The following is an 18556-nucleotide window of genomic DNA, read 5'->3' as shown; positions in this document are numbered from 1 at the left end:
AATCTAGATTTAATATTCAAATCTCCATGTTAATTAGATATTAATTAACTCTGAACTATATTTCAAGCAAGTACAAAACTGAACTTAATCTATAGGTGTATTTTTAATCCTATTTATGCATAGTTTTTTTTTTTTTTTTTACTTTTCTTTATTCCAGTTTTCTGGATATATTGTTGCACATTTTTTATTGGACCCCTAAGATTTTCATCTTATTTTCTTTGTCTAGAATTCAAGTTGAAAATTCATTTGTTGATGAAAAAGCTGATGCTTGCACAGTGTTAGGTGATCTTGCGCTTAATATTGGGTATGTTCCTTTTTGTTCTAGTGAACAGAAATTAATCACTTTGAGAGATGATGAAATTTATTCTAAACAAAAATTTTAATTCTTTTGGTCAGATTTTTTACTTCCTTGCATGAAAAGAATGTAATCTATATTTTCCATTATGGTGTTAATGAGATGTAAATTTTAACACTAATCAATTTCAATATTCAATGTTATTTGTTCTGTTAACATTTCTGGTCATTAGTATGTGTAGATTTGCTATTTAAATTACAAAGTATAAAATCTAAAGGATGATATATAATTGATATGGCTTCTCTCGTCTCTAGTCAGTGGATCAGACAAAATTGAAACAATAGCAACACAACTGAAATAATGCAGAAAGGAAAATATGTCGAAACTCAACATTAATTTTATTGTATTGACCAACATATTTTCAAAACAGTCTGTCTTACTGTTTTAAACTGCTTCATTTTGGATAATGTTGCTGTTCACATATAGCTGATGTAAAAATCTGGAATGATTGTTTTTTTTTTTTGTTTTTTTTCACTTTGTTTTAGGAATTGTTGATGTTCATGCATTAAATTTCTCTTGTTCTAATTCCAACCGCTTTTGTTTTTTGTTCTGTTGTAAAGCACGGTTTTCATGCCATACCTGCAAAACTGCTATGATGCTGTCACTCAAGTATTAGTCTATCCTTTAGCTCAAGTCCGTAAAGCTGTCGTTACAACACTTGCACAGTTTTGTTTAAGTCTTCATCAAGTTTTTCAAAAGACAAATGACTTGGAATCAAAAGAGGGTAAGTGATTGATCTGACTGTTTTACTTAGCAAATTGTCTTTGTTATTGTTTTAATCTCCATTTTCACATGCTACAGTACAGCAGGGTGTCATACTCCAGCTCCTCTTTGAAGGTTTTTCATGATTTTTGTGTCTAAGATTCATCGTCATCTCCGTAAATCTGACCTGAACTTCTTTTCCTTTGCTATAATTACCTTCCATTGTTAGCAAGCAGTAATCTTTCACTCAGTAGGTACTATATATATATATGTTACATCATCATCATCGTTTAACGTCTGCTTTCCATGCTAGCATGGGTTGGACGATTTGACTGAGGACTGGTGAAACCAGATGGCTACACCAGGCTCCAAACTGATTTAGCAGAGTTCTACAGCTGGATGCCCTTCCTAACGCCAACCACTCCGAGAGTGTAGGGGGTGCTTTTACGTGCCACCGGCATGAAGGCCAGTCAGGCGGGACTGGCAACGGCCATGCTCAAATGGTGTATTTTATGTGCCACCCGCACAGGAGCCAGTCCAGGGCACTGGCAACGGTCTCGCTCAAAAGTCCTTACACATGCCACGGGCACAAGTGCCAGAAAGGCAGCGCTGGGCACAGGTGCCATCCCAATTTCACTTTCGCTTGCCCCAATAAGTCTTCGCAAGCTGAGTTTCATGTCCAATGAAAGAGACGACGTTGCCAGTCGTCGAATTTAGTTCGGTTTCGATTTCACTTGCCTCAACAGGTCTTGTTTATACCATATAGCCATTTCTCTTTTTTTATACACAAACTATTATCTTGACTATCAAGCTGCCTTCTCCTTTTCCATCTATTCTGTCTTTTATGCAAAATCAGTTGTGCGACTAATGTTTTATACTCGAAATGTCAGCTAATCGGGTTAACTTCTCTGTAAAGCTAATTTGAATTGTATATTCTGTTAGAAATTGCTCAGCTAAAATAGTTCTAAAGTGGAATTTGAATGTTATCTTTTAAAATTTTTTTCACCCAGTGTTGTCTGGTATGATCAAAACGGTTGTACCAATGCTTTTAGAGCGTATCAAAGAAGATAATGACCGGATGACTGTGACAGCTGCTGTGGACGCTTTAGTAGAGCTGCTTACCAAGATAGGATCACCATTTATGTGTGAAGATGGTATGATCGATTCCATTTTGACCAGAACTCGAGAAGTCTTTTCTCATCAGGTTAGTATCCTGAATAATATTGAAAAGTTTCAGGTGTAAATTTGTTACATTTTTCATAGACTACAGCTTTGTTTGAAATATGAACTTTGGTTTGAATAATTCTATTAATATCTATTAATAAACCTAACTTTCTCTAGACAACTTGTCAAGATGATAATGATGATGATGACGATGGTGAAGAGGAGGACCAAGAAGCTGAATACGATGCATATCTTGTAGAATCTGCTGGAGAAATATTGCCTGCCACAGCTAAATTAATTGGTGGAAAAGCTTTCATGCCATATTTTGAGTCTTTTATACCAGATCTCTTGAAAAAACTGGTGAGATTTTTAAAAAATCTTTTTACTGTCAAATATTTTTTTAAATTTATTCCAGTAGCACCATGATCACTAGGCTTTCAGCTATCACTATTCTATCTAGTGCTCTATTATTCAATGTCCTACTTTTTTAAGTTAGTGTATCATTTGAGGGTAGATTTGGCTACTATTTCTAGCATGTTGGGCAACAACATAAATATCCTCATTGGCATTTGATATTTATTTAATGGCTATCAATATTTTCTGAATCGAATCCATACATCCTGAGTTGTCTTATTGAAATATTTGAATTAGTAACTTGTTTTACTTTCAACCTCAACTAAAGAAATCAACTGCTCTTTTGGTTTGAGACATTTCATATGAAAAAAAAACCCAGTACTTTTTCTTTTGGACAAGACATGAATTGTTTTGATTTCTTTTTTTCTCATTTTATAGGAAGGATTGAACTGGCACCAGTAAATTACCAATACTGTTATTGAGCCTGAAGGCACTTTTTAAAATTATAATGTAAAAGGCAAAAATATTATATGCTGCTGTATTTAGTCTGCTAATTTGTTAGATTGTTACCTAAGTATATTGAAAACGAACCTAGAATATTTTGATTTAACTTCCTATGCAATTCTATTATATGAATCTGAAGAATGTCATTTGTTAATTTTGTTTTTCTATTTTCTTCACATTCTAGAAAAGTCACAACTCTATTGCTGACCGATCTTTTGCAATTGGTACTCTAGCTGAAACACTTGAAGCTTGTGGGGAGGCATCTGCTGGTCTAACTTCTCAGTTCTACCCAATCTTTATGAAAATTACCAGAGATCCTGATAGTGAGGTTCGAAATAATGCTGTGTTTGCTCTTGGGGTCATTATTTCAAATGGTGGAAGTGCTCTCCAAAAGTATCCTTTTTTCTCTATTTATTTTAATTTTATTTAATGTTTCAAGAATGATTTTAGGAAATAAGATTGTGTGTAGAGTGGATATTACTTCAAATAAGACATAGAATAGCAATTATTTTCTCTTAAATTCACTTCATTGTTCAGAGGTGTTTCCTTCTGTTTAATATCTCAATAAGATGCCAGCTTATTGATACATAGTTTTTAAGTTTGTATTTTATTGCAAGGTTTTGTTGTCTGGAAAAGACTCTTTATTATAGCTGCTATAACTTCAGGTTATCCCTGATCAAGCAGATCGTAATCAAAAGCATTTCATCCTCAAGTGTAAATTTTATTCAAATGTGTGTCTAGGACTGCATTCTTCAATGTGTCCTTCCTGTTTCAAGATGGTATATTTGAGGTTGATTGCCTGCTATCTCTGGCAGTTCAAACGGCCATGTAGAGGCTCCTTTGATGGTTCAATGTTGGCTTAAGTTTATCTACATAGAGAATAAGTTCTGAGATTTTGGGGACATAGATTAGAATCTTTTTGGGGCAACATTGCATCTGCTGAATGTTACTGAAATCTGTTTAAAATTGGTCATGGTTTATGAAAACTTAAATTTAAACAAGCAATACTTCAAATATATTCACACTTAAAGCTTAAAAATTGGCTTAATTTGTGTACCATTTCTGCAATTTTGACTGTCTCATAATTACTTAGATTGTTCCAGATCACTAAAACACGGAATTTTATTTCAGTTTCTTTCTTATTTTAGCATCTTGATCGTCACATGTACCACCAGTGGTTCATCACAGACTTCACACAACTACCATATTTTATCTAGAAAGAAGTCATTCCTTTGAACCTGTTTGCCTGTTTCTGGTCTTCAAATATTAGTTGTGTTCAACAAGTACAACAAGGGAAAAGAATATATAATACTATATTGCATTATCTTTTCCCTCTTGCATATAATCTGATGATAAAATGCCAGAACTGATAAAAGCTTCCTGAAAATCATCAAATGTAGCTGTTTACTCTACATTCTTTCATGTCTTATGGGATCAGTTAGTGTGTTGTTTGCTGGAAGTTGTTGCATTTCAATTCAGCAGAGATAGAATTACTAAGTGCTATGTCACTGAAATTAATTTTTATCTAAAATGGTTCTAACTTCATTACATTAGTCACTTGTGTTAGATGTCCCCAATGTTAATGCAACAATGTTCTCACATCCTAATACATAAAGTAGACTTTAAAGGCGCTATTAGATCTACAATTAAAAACATTCTAACCATGTCTGTCCTGTCTTTTAGTAGTGTGAGGTTGCAGGGAGATTTGGCTGTTATTACTAGCTATTCAAGTGGCCAGATAGAGGGTCTTTCATTGGTTTAAGTTCTGTTTCTTTAAACAGATTTAGCCAAGTTATTATTTCCTGTTGTATGTGTATTTTTTTCCCCCTTTCCTTAATGAGCAAATCAGTGATCTGCTGAATATATTAATGGAATTGTTTACTCTTCTTCAAAATGAAAACTGTGATTTGGTAAAGGATAACATTTGTGGTACTGTCTGTCGAATCATTAATCAGAAACCTGATGGATTACCACTTGAACAGGTGAGGCACAAGCTATATATATTTTTATGTATGTATGTTTTTGTCCCGTTACCACTGCTTAACCTGTTAGTTTGTTTACATGCCCATAACTTAGTGGTTCAGCAAAAAATACTGATAAACTTAGTACCAGACTTAAAAATAAGTCCTCATGTTGATTTATTTAGCTTTCAAGGTGGTTCCCCAGCATGGCTGCAGTCCAATAACTGAAATAAATAATAATAAAAAAAATATGCAAAAACAGGCTGGAACAAATAAAAGAATAAACATTTTGGATTCATTATCAAACAATTAGAATTTTCTGTGAATGATACCTGAATATGTAAGATTTGTCTGTGGCACCAAAACCGGCGTTTTTTTATTTTGTGTGGCACCAGTGCTTTTTTCTGTGTTTTGTGACACCAACACTGGTGCTTTTTGTGCTGCATCAACACCAGTGTTTTTATGTTACTCCATGGGTACAATAAGCATACTAAAAATGTGTGCAGGCAGTAGACTTCCTCAAATACTCAGGGGTGGTGTGGTGATGGGCGGGTGGGGTGTTGGGTCATTAGAAGTACTAATTAACTTCTGTTACCTAGACAACCAAGTTAGCAGTGGAGCAGGAAGTTCTGAAAGCATAGTTGTTAGAATAAGAGCAGGCTGGGCAAAGTTCAGAGTTTCTACCTTTGTTTGTAACCAAGGGCCTCTCTCTCGGAGTGAAAGACAAATTGTATGATGCCTGTGTACATACAGCTATGCTGAAACATGGACTATGGCTTTGATAGGCCTTGCAAAGGCTTGGAAGAAATCAAGCTTGTATGGTCCACTGGATGGCTAATGTCAGTGTGCACACATGACTAAATGTTTTAAGAGAAAAACTGGGTATAAGAAGCAATAAATGTAGTGTGCAAGAGAGAAAACTGCATCGGTTTGGTCATGTGATGAATATAGATGACAGCTCTGTAAAGAAGTGCCTATCTTTAATTGTGGAGGAAACCAGTAGAAGGGGTAGACTCAGGAAAACCTGGGATGAAGTGGTGAGAAAGGATCTTCAGACGGTGGGCTTCACTGAGGAAATGACAAGGGACTGGGAATTGTGGTGATTTGCTGTATTTAAGACACGTCAAGCTAAGTAAAATTGTGGTCATCCATACAGGCTTGTCTTTCACGGGTGCCAGTGCCATGTAAAATGCACTCATACTGGTACTGCTTAAATGCACTTGTACCGGTGGCATGTAAAAGGCACCCAGCACACTCTGTAATGTGGTTGATGTTAAAATAGGCATCCAGCCATGGAAGCCATGCCAAAACAGACAATTAGAGTTGGGACAGTTCCCTGGCTGACCAGCTCCTGTCAAACCGTCCAACCTATGCCAGCATTGAAAATGAACATTAGATGATGATGAACTCTGTTGTGATGGGCTGGTCTTCTTGAGTACAGCAATGTTTCACATATCTTCGCCCTTTCATTAAGTAGGGAAAGGTTTTTGGCTTCTCGATCATGTAGAATTGAATTTAAGGAGGGAAAAAAAACTAAATAGATTAACTTCCTATTTGCCTCTGCATTTAATTTTCAGGTGTTACCTGTGATTATTCAATGTTTACCTTTAAAAGAAGATTTTGAAGAGAATACCACTGTTTTCCAAAGTTTACTATCATTGTTTGCCCAAGGACACCCACAGGTATGTTTAGTATATTATATCAATAAGATATAATATCATTATCATTTAATGTCCAGTTTTCCATACTGGTATGGGTTGGACGGTTTGATCAGGACTGGTATGCTGAGGGACTGCACCAAACTCCAGTCTGATTTGGCATGGTTTCTCTGGCTGGATTCCCTTCCTAATGCCAACCACTTCAAGAGTGTAATGGGTACTGTTACGTGCCAGTTTTGTGACACCAGAATCTGCCATAACTACAATTTCACTTGACTTGATGGGTCTTCTGCTCAAGCACAGCATATTGCCAAAATCTTGATCATTTGTCATTGCCTCCATGAGGCCCAACGCTTGAAAGGTGCTTTTTACATGCCACTGGCACGTGTGCCAGTTATGTGACGCCAGCATTGACCACGTCTGCTATTTCACTTGGCTTGGCAGGTCTTCTCAAGCAAAGCATATTGCCAAAAGTCTTGGTCACTAGTCATTACCTCTGTGAGGCCCAACGTTCAAAGATCATGCTTCACCACCTTGCCCCATGTCTTCCTGAGTCTACCTCTTCTACAGGTTTCCCCCACAATTAAAGATGGGTACTTCTTTACCCAACTGTCCTTGTCCATATGCTGTATAAAGAAGTGCTAATCTCTATGGAGGGAACCTGTGGAAGAGGTAGACCCAGGAATATGATGATAATTAATTTTTTAGGCAATTAACTTCTTTTTGTATTTGAAATTTTTACTCTGCACAAGTAAGCAAAAGCAGGGTATTATAATTTTTTGTCTCTGTGTTTGCAAAATTACTGGAAAATGACTGAACGGATTTTCACCAAATTTGGCATAAATACTCATTGGGGTGATTGGCTCGAAATGATGAAAATTTGGTTTGATTATCTTCAAACATACATAAGTACATACATAGATATGCGACTGTGTATGTACAGTAATGGATTTGAGGGTTTCGTTTATTTACGACTTGATTTCTTGATTTCACTGGAGTGTAAATACTCATAATGGTAAAACACTTAAATTCTATGCAATATTTTATTTTCTATAAGTATTTTGTTTTGTTCACTTTCTTTTTCATATGAATCGACCTTTGTCAGCCTGTGTATAGATCATTGTGTACCCATGCATGGAGATGTGTGGGTACATAAATACAGATAGGTGACTGTGTGTGTGTGTGTGTGTACAGTAATGGATTCGAGGCTTTCATTTATTTATGTGCTGATTTCTTAATTTCATCAGAGTATAAATATCTATAATGGCAATACTTTAAGAAAAAAAAAAAATTCAGTCCTATGAAAAAGCATGGGTAAGCAATGCGTTGTAAGCCACTCCATAATTTGCAGAAAAAAATTTGTGTGCAGGGTATGCATTGTCCTTGCAATGCCTTTTTTTTTTTTCGTTTTTTGTATTACATTTTGGCTTTATTATTTTAATGTTTTATGCTGTTACTCTGTTATGAATAAATGTTCTTTGCTTAAACTCATTAGAAAGAAATATTTAAGTAGTAGTAACAGTGTTAGCTGTCCATGCTTTAATGAGTTGGACAGGTTGTCACATTCTGAGTCAGTTATTTGAGATTACCGCCCTCTTACATGGATTGAAAGACTGTCTTATTTACAGGTTCTATTTTAGGCATGATTTCTACAGCTTGATATCTGAACTGATTTGTTGAAGATAGTTCATGACTGATGAATATTTTTGAACATTTGAATGTGAATCTTTATGTTGAGCAAACTGCATGACACCTTGGGCAAGTGTCTTCAATAGCCTCAGGCCAAGGAAACTACAAGAAGCTTGTGTGTGTGTGTGTATCTTTGTGTTTGTCCTCCCATCACTACTTGACAACCGGTGTTGGTGTGTTTACTCCCCCATAACTTAGCAGTTTGGCAAAAGAGATCAATAAAGCACCAGGTGTAAAAAAAGATAAGTCCTGGTGTTGATTTGTTTGACTAAGAATTTTCAAGGTGGTGCTCCAGCATAGCTGAAGTCAGATGACTGGACCAAGTAAAAAAAAAAAATGTAAAAGAATATGTAGGCATGGCTGTGTGGCTAAGGAGCTTGTTTTGCAACGACATGGTTTCAAGTTCAGGAGTAAGTTGATTACATTGACCCCTGCCAACACTTAACTGCTACTTATTTTATCAAGCCTGAAATGTGAAGCATTTGAACTCAGAATGTAAAGTTGAAAGAAATGTTGCTAAGCATTTTGTCTGGTATGGTAGCAATTCTGCCAGCTTGTTGCTTTATTACATTGTAAAATATTTTCAAATTTTGGTGCAAAGCCAGCAAATTTGGTTGGGGGGGGCTCTAGTTGATTATATTGGCCCCCAAAGTTCAACTGGTACTAATTTTATCGACTCTGAAAAGATGAAAGGCAAAAACGACCTTGATAGAATTTGAACTCGGAGCATAAAGATGGATGAAATGCTGCTAACAATTCTACTAGCTTGCAGCCTTATTATAATATACTGAAATTAAATAATATAATTATGGAGAATATTATAGAATATACTTCTGTTGGTTATTTTTCTTTCTCTAGAGATTTAGCTCTGTTTATATTCATGTCTGTCCATTTTATAGAAATATATGTTAAAATGTCATTTTATTTTGCAGCTAATTGTAATGTTGCCAGAATTGTTGAAAGTTATAGCAGAAGTACTGGGAACCACACAAATTAATAAAGGTAAACATTTAACTTGCTTTGTTTGTCCTCATATTTCTTCATGTTAGAGTATTTTGTATTTAATTTCTTTGTTTTTTTTAAATCTTTCTAGAAACTGAATCATTGCTGGTCCAATTTGTGAAAAATGTTCATGCCTCATACCCTGATGCTTTAGAGAAGGCGAAGTTGACTATCTCTGCTGAGCTTGGAGCAAAACTAAATACTTGCGGTTTGATGACCTGACTCTGTAGTCATCCATCCCTTTTTTGTAAACACCGGGCAATACAACTGCCTTCACTCTCCTATCACAGAATGTGATGAATGTTCCCTTTGCAGCTTTCCAGCAAGTTTTTGTTTTGTCTATTTTTTTTATTTTCATTAAATTTGAAGTTTCAGAATTTTAATTTTCATGTTTATTTTCGCAGTATTATTATTTATTATAAAGTTAGTTCTTTTCTCAGAGAAGCAGTATTCTCACATAATGGAATATTTCTTTTTCTTTAATACTTACAACAAATATGTTTACTTTAAGACAAGAGGAAAACCTGAATTCTGTTCTGTTTTGAAACGTTTTTGTTTGAACATTTTATTTATTTCTGTTAGCAGACTCTGGCATATATGTTCAGGTGATCTTGTAATTCTTTCAGAATACAATTAAATTTCATGACTGAACTAAAAACACATTTTTCTTAGAAACTACTACCTCAGTCTCTCACCTGTCTACACAGAATGTAAGAACATTCTGAGTGAAACATTTCAAGAAATGATTTCATTAAGAGGATAATTTCTTTTGGCTGAGTAAATACTGGATGAGCAGTTAACTGTTGTGCTTATAAAGATTTATAGCACAATGTCTTGGTCAAAGAAATAAACTTTTTATATCCCAACATTGGTGAGCGTGTAATGGTAAATTGTTTCTCCATACATAAGGTTTTGGTTGTGTTTTGTTTCTCAGTATGGGAATTAAAACTGGATTAAAGTTTAACTTTGTGTCTTTATAATGGACTTTTACATGACATTTTGAAAACTACTGCAAACCTACTTTGATGGAAGGGAAGGAAAATACTCCCAGAGAATGTTGCTTTTTCTGATTGAATCTTGTTCGCTGGCTTCATCAAGCTTTAGATACAGGTCCCTTTATACCATCTGAAGTTTGTTGCTATGCCTTCTGACTGCTTGTGGATTTCTTAATCACACTTAATAAGTGGCATTTGTTTGGGCAAAACTTGAGTAATTTGATAGGAATCTGCTTACTCCCCCAGCAACACTAATGGTAAATTAGTTGACAACAGCAGCATCAGCATCTGTAGCTACTTTTAATGGTGTTTAATTTTGTTCACATTTAGAAAATTGTACTTTCACAATTTTTCTTATTCGAACATATTTCTAATGTACTCTTGCACTTGAGTAACAACAACTGCTCAATATTGAGACTTATCTCGTCTGATATTAGTAAGGTTTCAGTTTACATTTAATTTCAAAACTACTAAATTTAATAGGCTATCTGTTAACATAAAAGCAAGATCTCTATTTGCATTGGCTAGTTTTACTTTTCTCTGTGCTGGTATCTCACAAGTATTCCCTTGTTGAGTGTTCAGAACCATGAGTCTGTTGATACATTTGCACTGCTACAGTTTAATGAATGTAATTGCTTTGTGTGTCACTTTCAATTGAATGAAAAGTGACTGACCTAGTAAAGGGGAAAAAATGAATTGTTTCAACCATTATATATACCAATCCATCCATATTGAACAAAAAAAAAAAAATATATATATATATGGTACTTCACAGAGGTTGCATTAAATGACGTTAATAAAATGCTATTGATTTTCTCTTCTTCTGCCTCTCCAATGAATGTTTTCGGTGTTGTAACTTGATTTTTTTTTTTACCTTTCAAAATGTTTGTAACTTCATAAAGCGGCAGTTAAAAATTGTGTATATTGAATATTTTCTAAGATTTGTATCTTTGTATTGTTTGCTACAAGTAAATTATTTAACTGTGGTTATGTGTTTCTTTCAGAATATTCAAATTTACATAAAAAGAATTGTAAGATCTTAAATCTTTCATTTCCTGACAATTTAGTGTAATGCTATATTATATCAGAATATGTAAACATTTTTTAAAAAATTTTTCACCATTTAAATGAGATAATGAAATATATTTATACCCATATATTTTTCTAGAACTTTTAAATCTATATTCAGAATAAATACATGTCATTGGGGTGAAGGTATTGACATATTAGTTTGCTGCAATAGAAATATGTAGTTGAACTTTTTTTTGATTGAAGATTCACTTTCTGATAAAGGTCTCAGAATTATTTGGGTGATGACTATATGGCATTTGTGTGCCAAAGGATTCAGAATAGATGCTATTTTTGTTCTTCTAGTTCTCTTTGCTGACATAATTTTTTTTTTATATAGTTTAGTTTATTATAGGAAGAATTCTAAGAAAGTGAAGTAGGTGAAATGTTTATTCTTGGCAGAAACTTACTGTTATTTTATGAAATTCAAAGCAATTCTTACAAGGTTCTTATGCTTTTTTTTTGTTTTTCTTAATTTAGAAATAAGTTATTCTTTTAAGTTGGGTGACATTTGTTGTGAGAATATATTTATTATTGGTAGATTTGTTCTATCAGTATACTGCAACCTGTCTTACCCTGATGCAACCAACAATATATGCAAGATATTCTAGGTGTCTATATATGAGATTTTCAAACCCTATCTTTTAGTCATTGTTTTAAGTTCATATCCTTCCAAGTCAGTTTTGCTTTTCATCCCTTCAGGATCAATCAAATAAAATACCAGCCAAGTGTTGGATCAATTTAACTGCCTATTCCCCATCCCCAATTTCTGGCTTTCTGACTGTGTTAGAAACAACTATTTCTCCAGTGCACAGTAGGGATCTAATCCTGTTTTATTTTTCTTCAAACAAACTGCCAAGCCTCAACAAAAGGTCTCCGACAGAAAATAGTTTTGTGAGAATATGAGCTGTTCCAAAGAGTAAATTCTGGGAGCATTCACATGTTTGTCCTGATGTCCAACTGTACCAGGTGGCATGATTTTTTTTTTTATTTATATTATCAGGATTAACCCTAATGCTTCAATTATAACTGCTGCAACTTTAACTTTTGCTGCTGGGCATTCTTGCATATTTCTATTTATAATTTCACATATTTTGACATCTTTTCTACTTCGTTGTCTACAATATTTTTGTCTGAAAGAATTGCATATTTTATGAAATATTCTTCCCCCACCCCATGTCATCTACAATATCTAGTCTACGGTGTTCAGTTATTCTATGTCTGGATGTCATAGTCCCATAGAATCTTTGATTTACCATTGTCATTTAGAGCTGTTTCTGATACATGATTATACTACTAGTCTGAAGTGTTATATCCAAATTTCTTTACAAAATATCTAATGCAAGTTGAAAAAGAACTCAATTTGTCACTTGTATTTTTTCTCAGCTAAAATTATACAGCTTACTACAATATATTTTCTACTTGCCCATTAAGTTGCTTTGCTATTATAGGGCAATGGATTGGCAGAATCAGTAAAGTGTCTGGCAGAATGTCTTGTATTTAGATACAGTTCATTACATTCTGAGTTCAAATCCTGCCAGGGCTAACTTTGCTTTCAATCTTCTCTGGTCGATAGAATAAGGTACTCATAACTTCCTTGGGTTAGTAAACTTGACTAATTCTCTTCCCTTCCAATTTGAAGCCTTTTGCCTATGTTAGAACTGATGTGTGTGATGGAATAGCAGAAACTATAGAGCACCTGACTGAATACCTTAGAATATTTAGTTTCATCTTCTCTACTTTCTGATTCAAAATCATACCAGTGTTGACTTGTTTTCGTCTAACTAGTAGCAATAAACTATCAGTCATCTGTTGGGATTAAGTTATTTAGCTGTCCTCCTTCTCCCACCAATTGCGGCCTTGTGCCAATGTAAAAATTATTATAACAGGGAGCTGGCAAATTATATTGGTGCTTTAGTAGTGCAGACAAAATATCTATAGTTGATTAAATTTAGACTAAATAATCTCCGTCCATTGTAAAGAATGAAGTATTGGTTAAATAAAATTCTAAATTAACTTAGTAATGTCAGCCTGTTTATGTTACTACTTGAGACACTTTTTCTTTTGGGAGAAAATAATAAATTAACTTAACCTGATCAAAGACATCATTGCAGAAACTAGATGTATAGAAAAAATTCAGTTAACAAATATATATTTAAGACAATCGGTTTTCATTGCAGTTTCTCATAATATGTAAGAAATTCTAAGTGTATCTATGCAGATTTTATTCATCTGAACAAACTAGTCATTAGATATTATGTTCTGCTGTTCATTTTGGGACTCTAGTAAGAGACTTGAAATTTTGTGACCTTACTTTTAAAAAGGTATGATAATTTTCATTTTAATTTGAATTAAGATGTAAGTATCTAAATATGCTTGGTATATTTGGTAAGTCTTGGCAAACAACTTCTCAGGAAATTTTTGGTGCTATGCATACTTTTTTTTTTCCTTTTTGTTTAAATCTTTATCAATAATAAATATGGGAATTTTGAAAATAAGTCATTTTTTTTTTTTGTTTTTTTAATTCTTTGTTGGAAAAGAGAATTTCAAACCCTCTCCACTTGCTATAACTTAAGTTTCTGTTCTAATCGCAATTCTTTCACTTCATAGATATACTGTTTAGGTAATAATGAATTAATGATTATAGAAAGTCTGTTTTCAGTTATATAAGACATGTTTGGCTGCTGTTAATTTTTGATGACAACAATTAGAAATATTTTGTTTGTATTGCTTCTGTTAGTTACTTCACATAATCAGGGTAGGGGAGATGGCTGTAGCAATTAAACGTTTTACTAGAACTAGTTCAAAACCCTCACCCTCTTCACTTGAGGGTCCCACTGGAAATAACTTTGCCTTTCATTCTTCTGGGGTCAATTTAGCTAATTTCTATTTTGCAAAACAATGGCCTTATGCCAATTTATATATTTAAAAAAATGGCAATATTTAGTTATAAATGCTGACCAATTTCTTTGTTTTTCAAGTAATGAATGGTTGCCTAATATCTTTGTATTTTGTTGAAAAAAAAAAAAAGAAAAAAATTGTACAGTACCTTTGACCTTCTGAATCTCATCCACCAGTGAATATATTTTGGGCTCATGTTTAACAAGTTATTTTATTTTTTTTCTTCCCCAATATTTCTCGTTCTTCATTTTTGTTTCAAAAACCTATTTTCTCAAACTGCCGGAACTCTGAAGTTATTTTCATTTATTTTCCTATGGAAAAAAAATTATATTCGGCTTAATTTGTTTTCTTTATTTCTTAGTTTTGAACATTGCAAAAAAATAATTGTGATTAATTTCATCTTTAAACAAAAACATTTGTGAGAATTATCTGAAGTCGTTTATATTCTTCAAATAATCTCAAATTTTAAGCTGTGATATACCTGATTGTGTGGCTGTTTTTTATGTTTTTTTTTTTTTTTAATATATTTTGCTCTAGCCAGCTTGCTTTTATGTCTCCAGTGTTATCAATAACACACTCCTGGAATTAATCAACTTTATTTTACTATTCTAGCAAAATAAATAAATAAATACAAATAAAGAGATAAATAAACTGAGTCTTGTATCTATTAAAAAATATTTCATTGCTTGTATTAAGCAATATAGAGTAAAATACAAGTGGCAAGATGGATCAGTTTCCATTTGTTGCAGTTTTTTTTTTTTTTTTTTTTATTTTTTTTTTTATGATGAGATATGAAAACTATATATAACTTGTTTCACTTCTGTACATCTTTTGCCTTAGCAATTGATAATTTCATTATAAAGAATCTAAATGAGCTATCAAGTCTATTATCTTTATTCAGCAAATTGTAAGAAAGTGAGATTTAAACAAATTCTTTGGCAATTCTTTTCTAATTTCTCAGGAAGAAATCCTTATTTTTAAAATAAAGATTTAAAATTTTTTAATTATTTCTGTAAATGTATGAATTTCTGGCTGGCTATTTCATTATTAATGATTCCTTACTCTACGAGTTCTCACTTATTTCCTCCAAATAGAAGATATTATTTGTAGCCTTCCCTCTCTTTCCACTTCAAGTCAGTGATTTTGTAGATAAAGCTTAAGTATATTCTTAGAATGTCTGGTAGCCTGTTGATTTCTTTAAGTATGTAACAAAATTTGAATTCTGCTTTGTTATTGATATCCTAGTTTTTCAGGGAAGTAGAACACTGCTTAACTCTTTTAAGGTAGTGTTTTGGTATGTGTAGCCAAAAATACCAAAATGTTTTTTCTGTTACAATTGAAAATGATGGGTGCATGTAGAAAACAAAGGCTAAAGTGCCCAAAACTACTTTATTATATAAAACTATTTTCTATAGTTTTATATTATATCTACTGAAAGACAATCCCTGATTGGCTATTATGCTTCAAAACATTTGTTTCATGAGGTCAATGGGTCAGTGAAACTTTTATTTACAGTTTCATTTAAGAAGGGAAAAAGTGCATTTAACAGTGTGCACAATGCAGGGGCAGCAGCACCAATGATATTATATACAAAGCAATAATCTTCATGTCAACACCTTGACAGCTTATTTATCCGCCAACTGCTTGCAAACTCAAGTCATGTGTACTTTTAATATATTGCTTAATATCTAGCCTGCTCACATACACACACTGAGAAAGTGGAAGTGTTTTTTTGGGTTAAATGAGTATTTTTTTTCTTTGCTACAATATATTTTTCTGTATTGTATCTAAAATATACTCAACTGCTATACTAATTAGTTGGGATTTTGTGCCACTTCGCATGCATTTGTATTGCTCTCTCTTTCATAAAATACATTATTCTAGTAACCTCAGTGTCTTATACTTAGAACATGTGCTAGTCTTTAGGTATTATTAAATAGGAGTGTACTGATAAAGCTGTTCCAACAACACCTTAAGTTAAAGAATTGAAGTAAAAGGAGGTAGGAATACTCTAGTTTCAAGCATCTTGGTTACTTGTGAGTCATGTCTGATGTAAATCATATTTTTGCTTACTCTACTCATGATAGTCATAAGAAAGACATGAATGTCACAACATACTGCAGGATGACAATAGCATCAGCTTAGGTCGTGTCTCCATATATTTACTCACTAAGAAAATGTAATTGCATAGACTGGTAATAATGCAAACTTGATTGGATATTGAACTAATAAAAGAGGAAGTTAGTATCTGGAATATGTAACTGTTAGAACAATCTCTTAGAAATTTACTCACAGTTTGGGTGTAATTAAGCATAAACAGGTTCAGGAGAGGGTGTTGATAAATAAATTATATTCAGACCAAGCTGCCTTATTTTCCTTGGGTGGTAGACTTAAACCATTGCTTGGCTTAATACCACTCCCTGGCTCTTGGGGCTTTTAACAGTCCCATATTGTTGCAAGCACTCAAGCCAGATTTATGGTTTGAGAAAACTCTCTTTGTTTTGAGGAACTCTGGAAAGAGACATGAATGCTGTCTTTTTGCAAGATTAAAGAAATTCTAAACTTATTTATTTTTAGTGTTGACTTTTTATTTTATCAAATTAAATTCGTTTTAGGAGCCAATTTATTAAATTCCCTTGTTTAGTAATACTAAGCACAAGTGAAATAAATTGCTGAATATTAAGATATTTATAACAAAGTTAAAGTTTAGTGAATTAGTTTGTTCAGGACATATAAAAAATATGTAAAAGGAAAATTTAGTTTCTCAGTTGAACTTTTAGATGTATGTAATACATGAAAAAAACAAAAAAAAACATTCAGCCTTGGAAACATTCCCCTTCCTTATATTCTTAAGGCATATACTCATCATTAAACTACATTAGCAGATAACCACTCTCTTCTGCCAACCAGCATATCTTTCACAAATGTCTGGTGGTTTGGCCATTGGTAGAATTTTGAATCCCTTAGCACAATTAAAAGTTAAACAGTGCTAATACAGATACAAGACATTGCTTCCTGTCCGAAGCTCTTGCATTTTTGCCAATCCACCAATTGGTCTTGGATTTATCAGTCTTGAAAGCATGAACAGCCAAGTTGACATCTAGGATTTCAACTTAATTGAAAACTGGAACAGCTACCCAACAACATTTTAGCCAATGCTCTAAAGACTGCTAATATACTGACAATGAAGTGATGCTTTTGTTGAAAAATGATTCCAAATTGCTATTGGTGCCAAAGTGTTTAAATTCAGTGAAACATGTTCTGATTAATTTGCAAAATTTTATCTTAACTCTGTAATGATTACAAAAATATTGTTTTAAATAAGTATGATTTAATCAGTATTTTAGTATTAACAATGTCAGTTATAATGTTTTAAACATCACTTCTGTATTTAGTATTAAAAAAGAAAAGGTGATCGATGTAAAACAGTATTTGTAAATCCAGTTGCTTGTTGACTCATTAAGAGGAATTCTAAAAACTGATGTCCTAAGTTTATGACACTTCAGTAATAGCGTGATGCAAAATAAGATGTTACTTTTTCTTAAGTATCACTTAGTAGAAACTTCATATATGCTCCCATCTTGTATCTAACAAGTTTAATTAGAACTGCAATGGTTCGCTTAATAAGTTTCCATTATAAATAACTACTTTTGAAGTGTTGTGAAATATAGACTTAGCTTATATCAGCTTGAAAGTACAGAACTTGACTAAAGCATGCTAAGAACTTATTCACAAGTTCTCACTGTTCCTATTCATATCTCTATGTATATAAAGAGGTTTTTAAAATGAAAACTGGCATGAAAGAAACTCACCGTTCTCCGGAAATATGAAGGTTTATAAGTTATTTGAGAGTTGTTTTTTGCTTTTTTAATTTCTATGAGCTGCCTAGCAATGCCCCCTCTCTGCCTTTACGCATGCTCCATTAATCCCCTTCAGTATTATTGTAACAAGTTTAAATATCTTGTTTATTTGTCTTTGAGTCACATGGAGCAACTTTTGCTCACAACTCCAAAAGACTGCTTTGTTTGTATTTTCTTTATTCTCAGTTTCTTTTCTTGTCTGCTGCCTCAAAGACTTGTTTGGGAAGATTTTCTAAATTTAAACTGTCTCATTTTTGTATGATAGTTCAGACAGAATAAAATTTGTATTCAGATATTAACTTTGGTATAAATCAATCTGCATAGCTCTCAATCATCAATCTGA

At 33.2% G+C, this 18556-nt stretch overlaps 1 protein-coding gene across 3 annotated transcripts in view; it reads left to right on the top strand.

Annotated features, from left to right (window-relative positions):
• Positions 1 to 13231, top strand: part of LOC106868440 (importin-4) — a 51427-nt gene extending 38196 nt beyond the window's left edge. For 2 of the 3 annotated variants that reach the window (XM_089361196.1, XM_089361200.1), the window contains exons 21-29: positions 227 to 304; positions 916 to 1079; positions 2068 to 2261; positions 2399 to 2581; positions 3264 to 3472; positions 4929 to 5061; positions 6618 to 6722; positions 9320 to 9389; positions 9481 to 13231. In XM_089361196.1, the coding sequence (XP_089217322.1) occupies positions 227 to 304; positions 916 to 1079; positions 2068 to 2261; positions 2399 to 2581; positions 3264 to 3472; positions 4929 to 5061; positions 6618 to 6722; positions 9320 to 9389; positions 9481 to 9611 (1267 nt within the window). In that variant the 3' untranslated portion in view covers positions 9612 to 13231. The remainder of the gene's footprint in view (positions 1 to 226; positions 305 to 915; positions 1080 to 2067; positions 2262 to 2398; positions 2582 to 3263; positions 3473 to 4928; positions 5062 to 6617; positions 6723 to 9319; positions 9390 to 9480) is intronic. The other variant, XM_089361203.1, reaches the window with a different exon arrangement.
• Positions 13232 to 18556: the final 5325 nt, after the last annotated feature.

The sequence above is a fragment of the Octopus bimaculoides genome, chromosome 1, assembly GCF_046866305.1.
Source record: "Octopus bimaculoides isolate indiv1 chromosome 1, ASM4686630v1, whole genome shotgun sequence".
Lineage (NCBI taxonomy): Eukaryota > Metazoa > Mollusca > Cephalopoda > Octopoda > Octopodidae > Octopus > Octopus bimaculoides.
The sequence above is the reverse complement of the archived record's forward strand: the minus strand, read 5'-3'. Positions and strand labels throughout refer to the sequence as shown.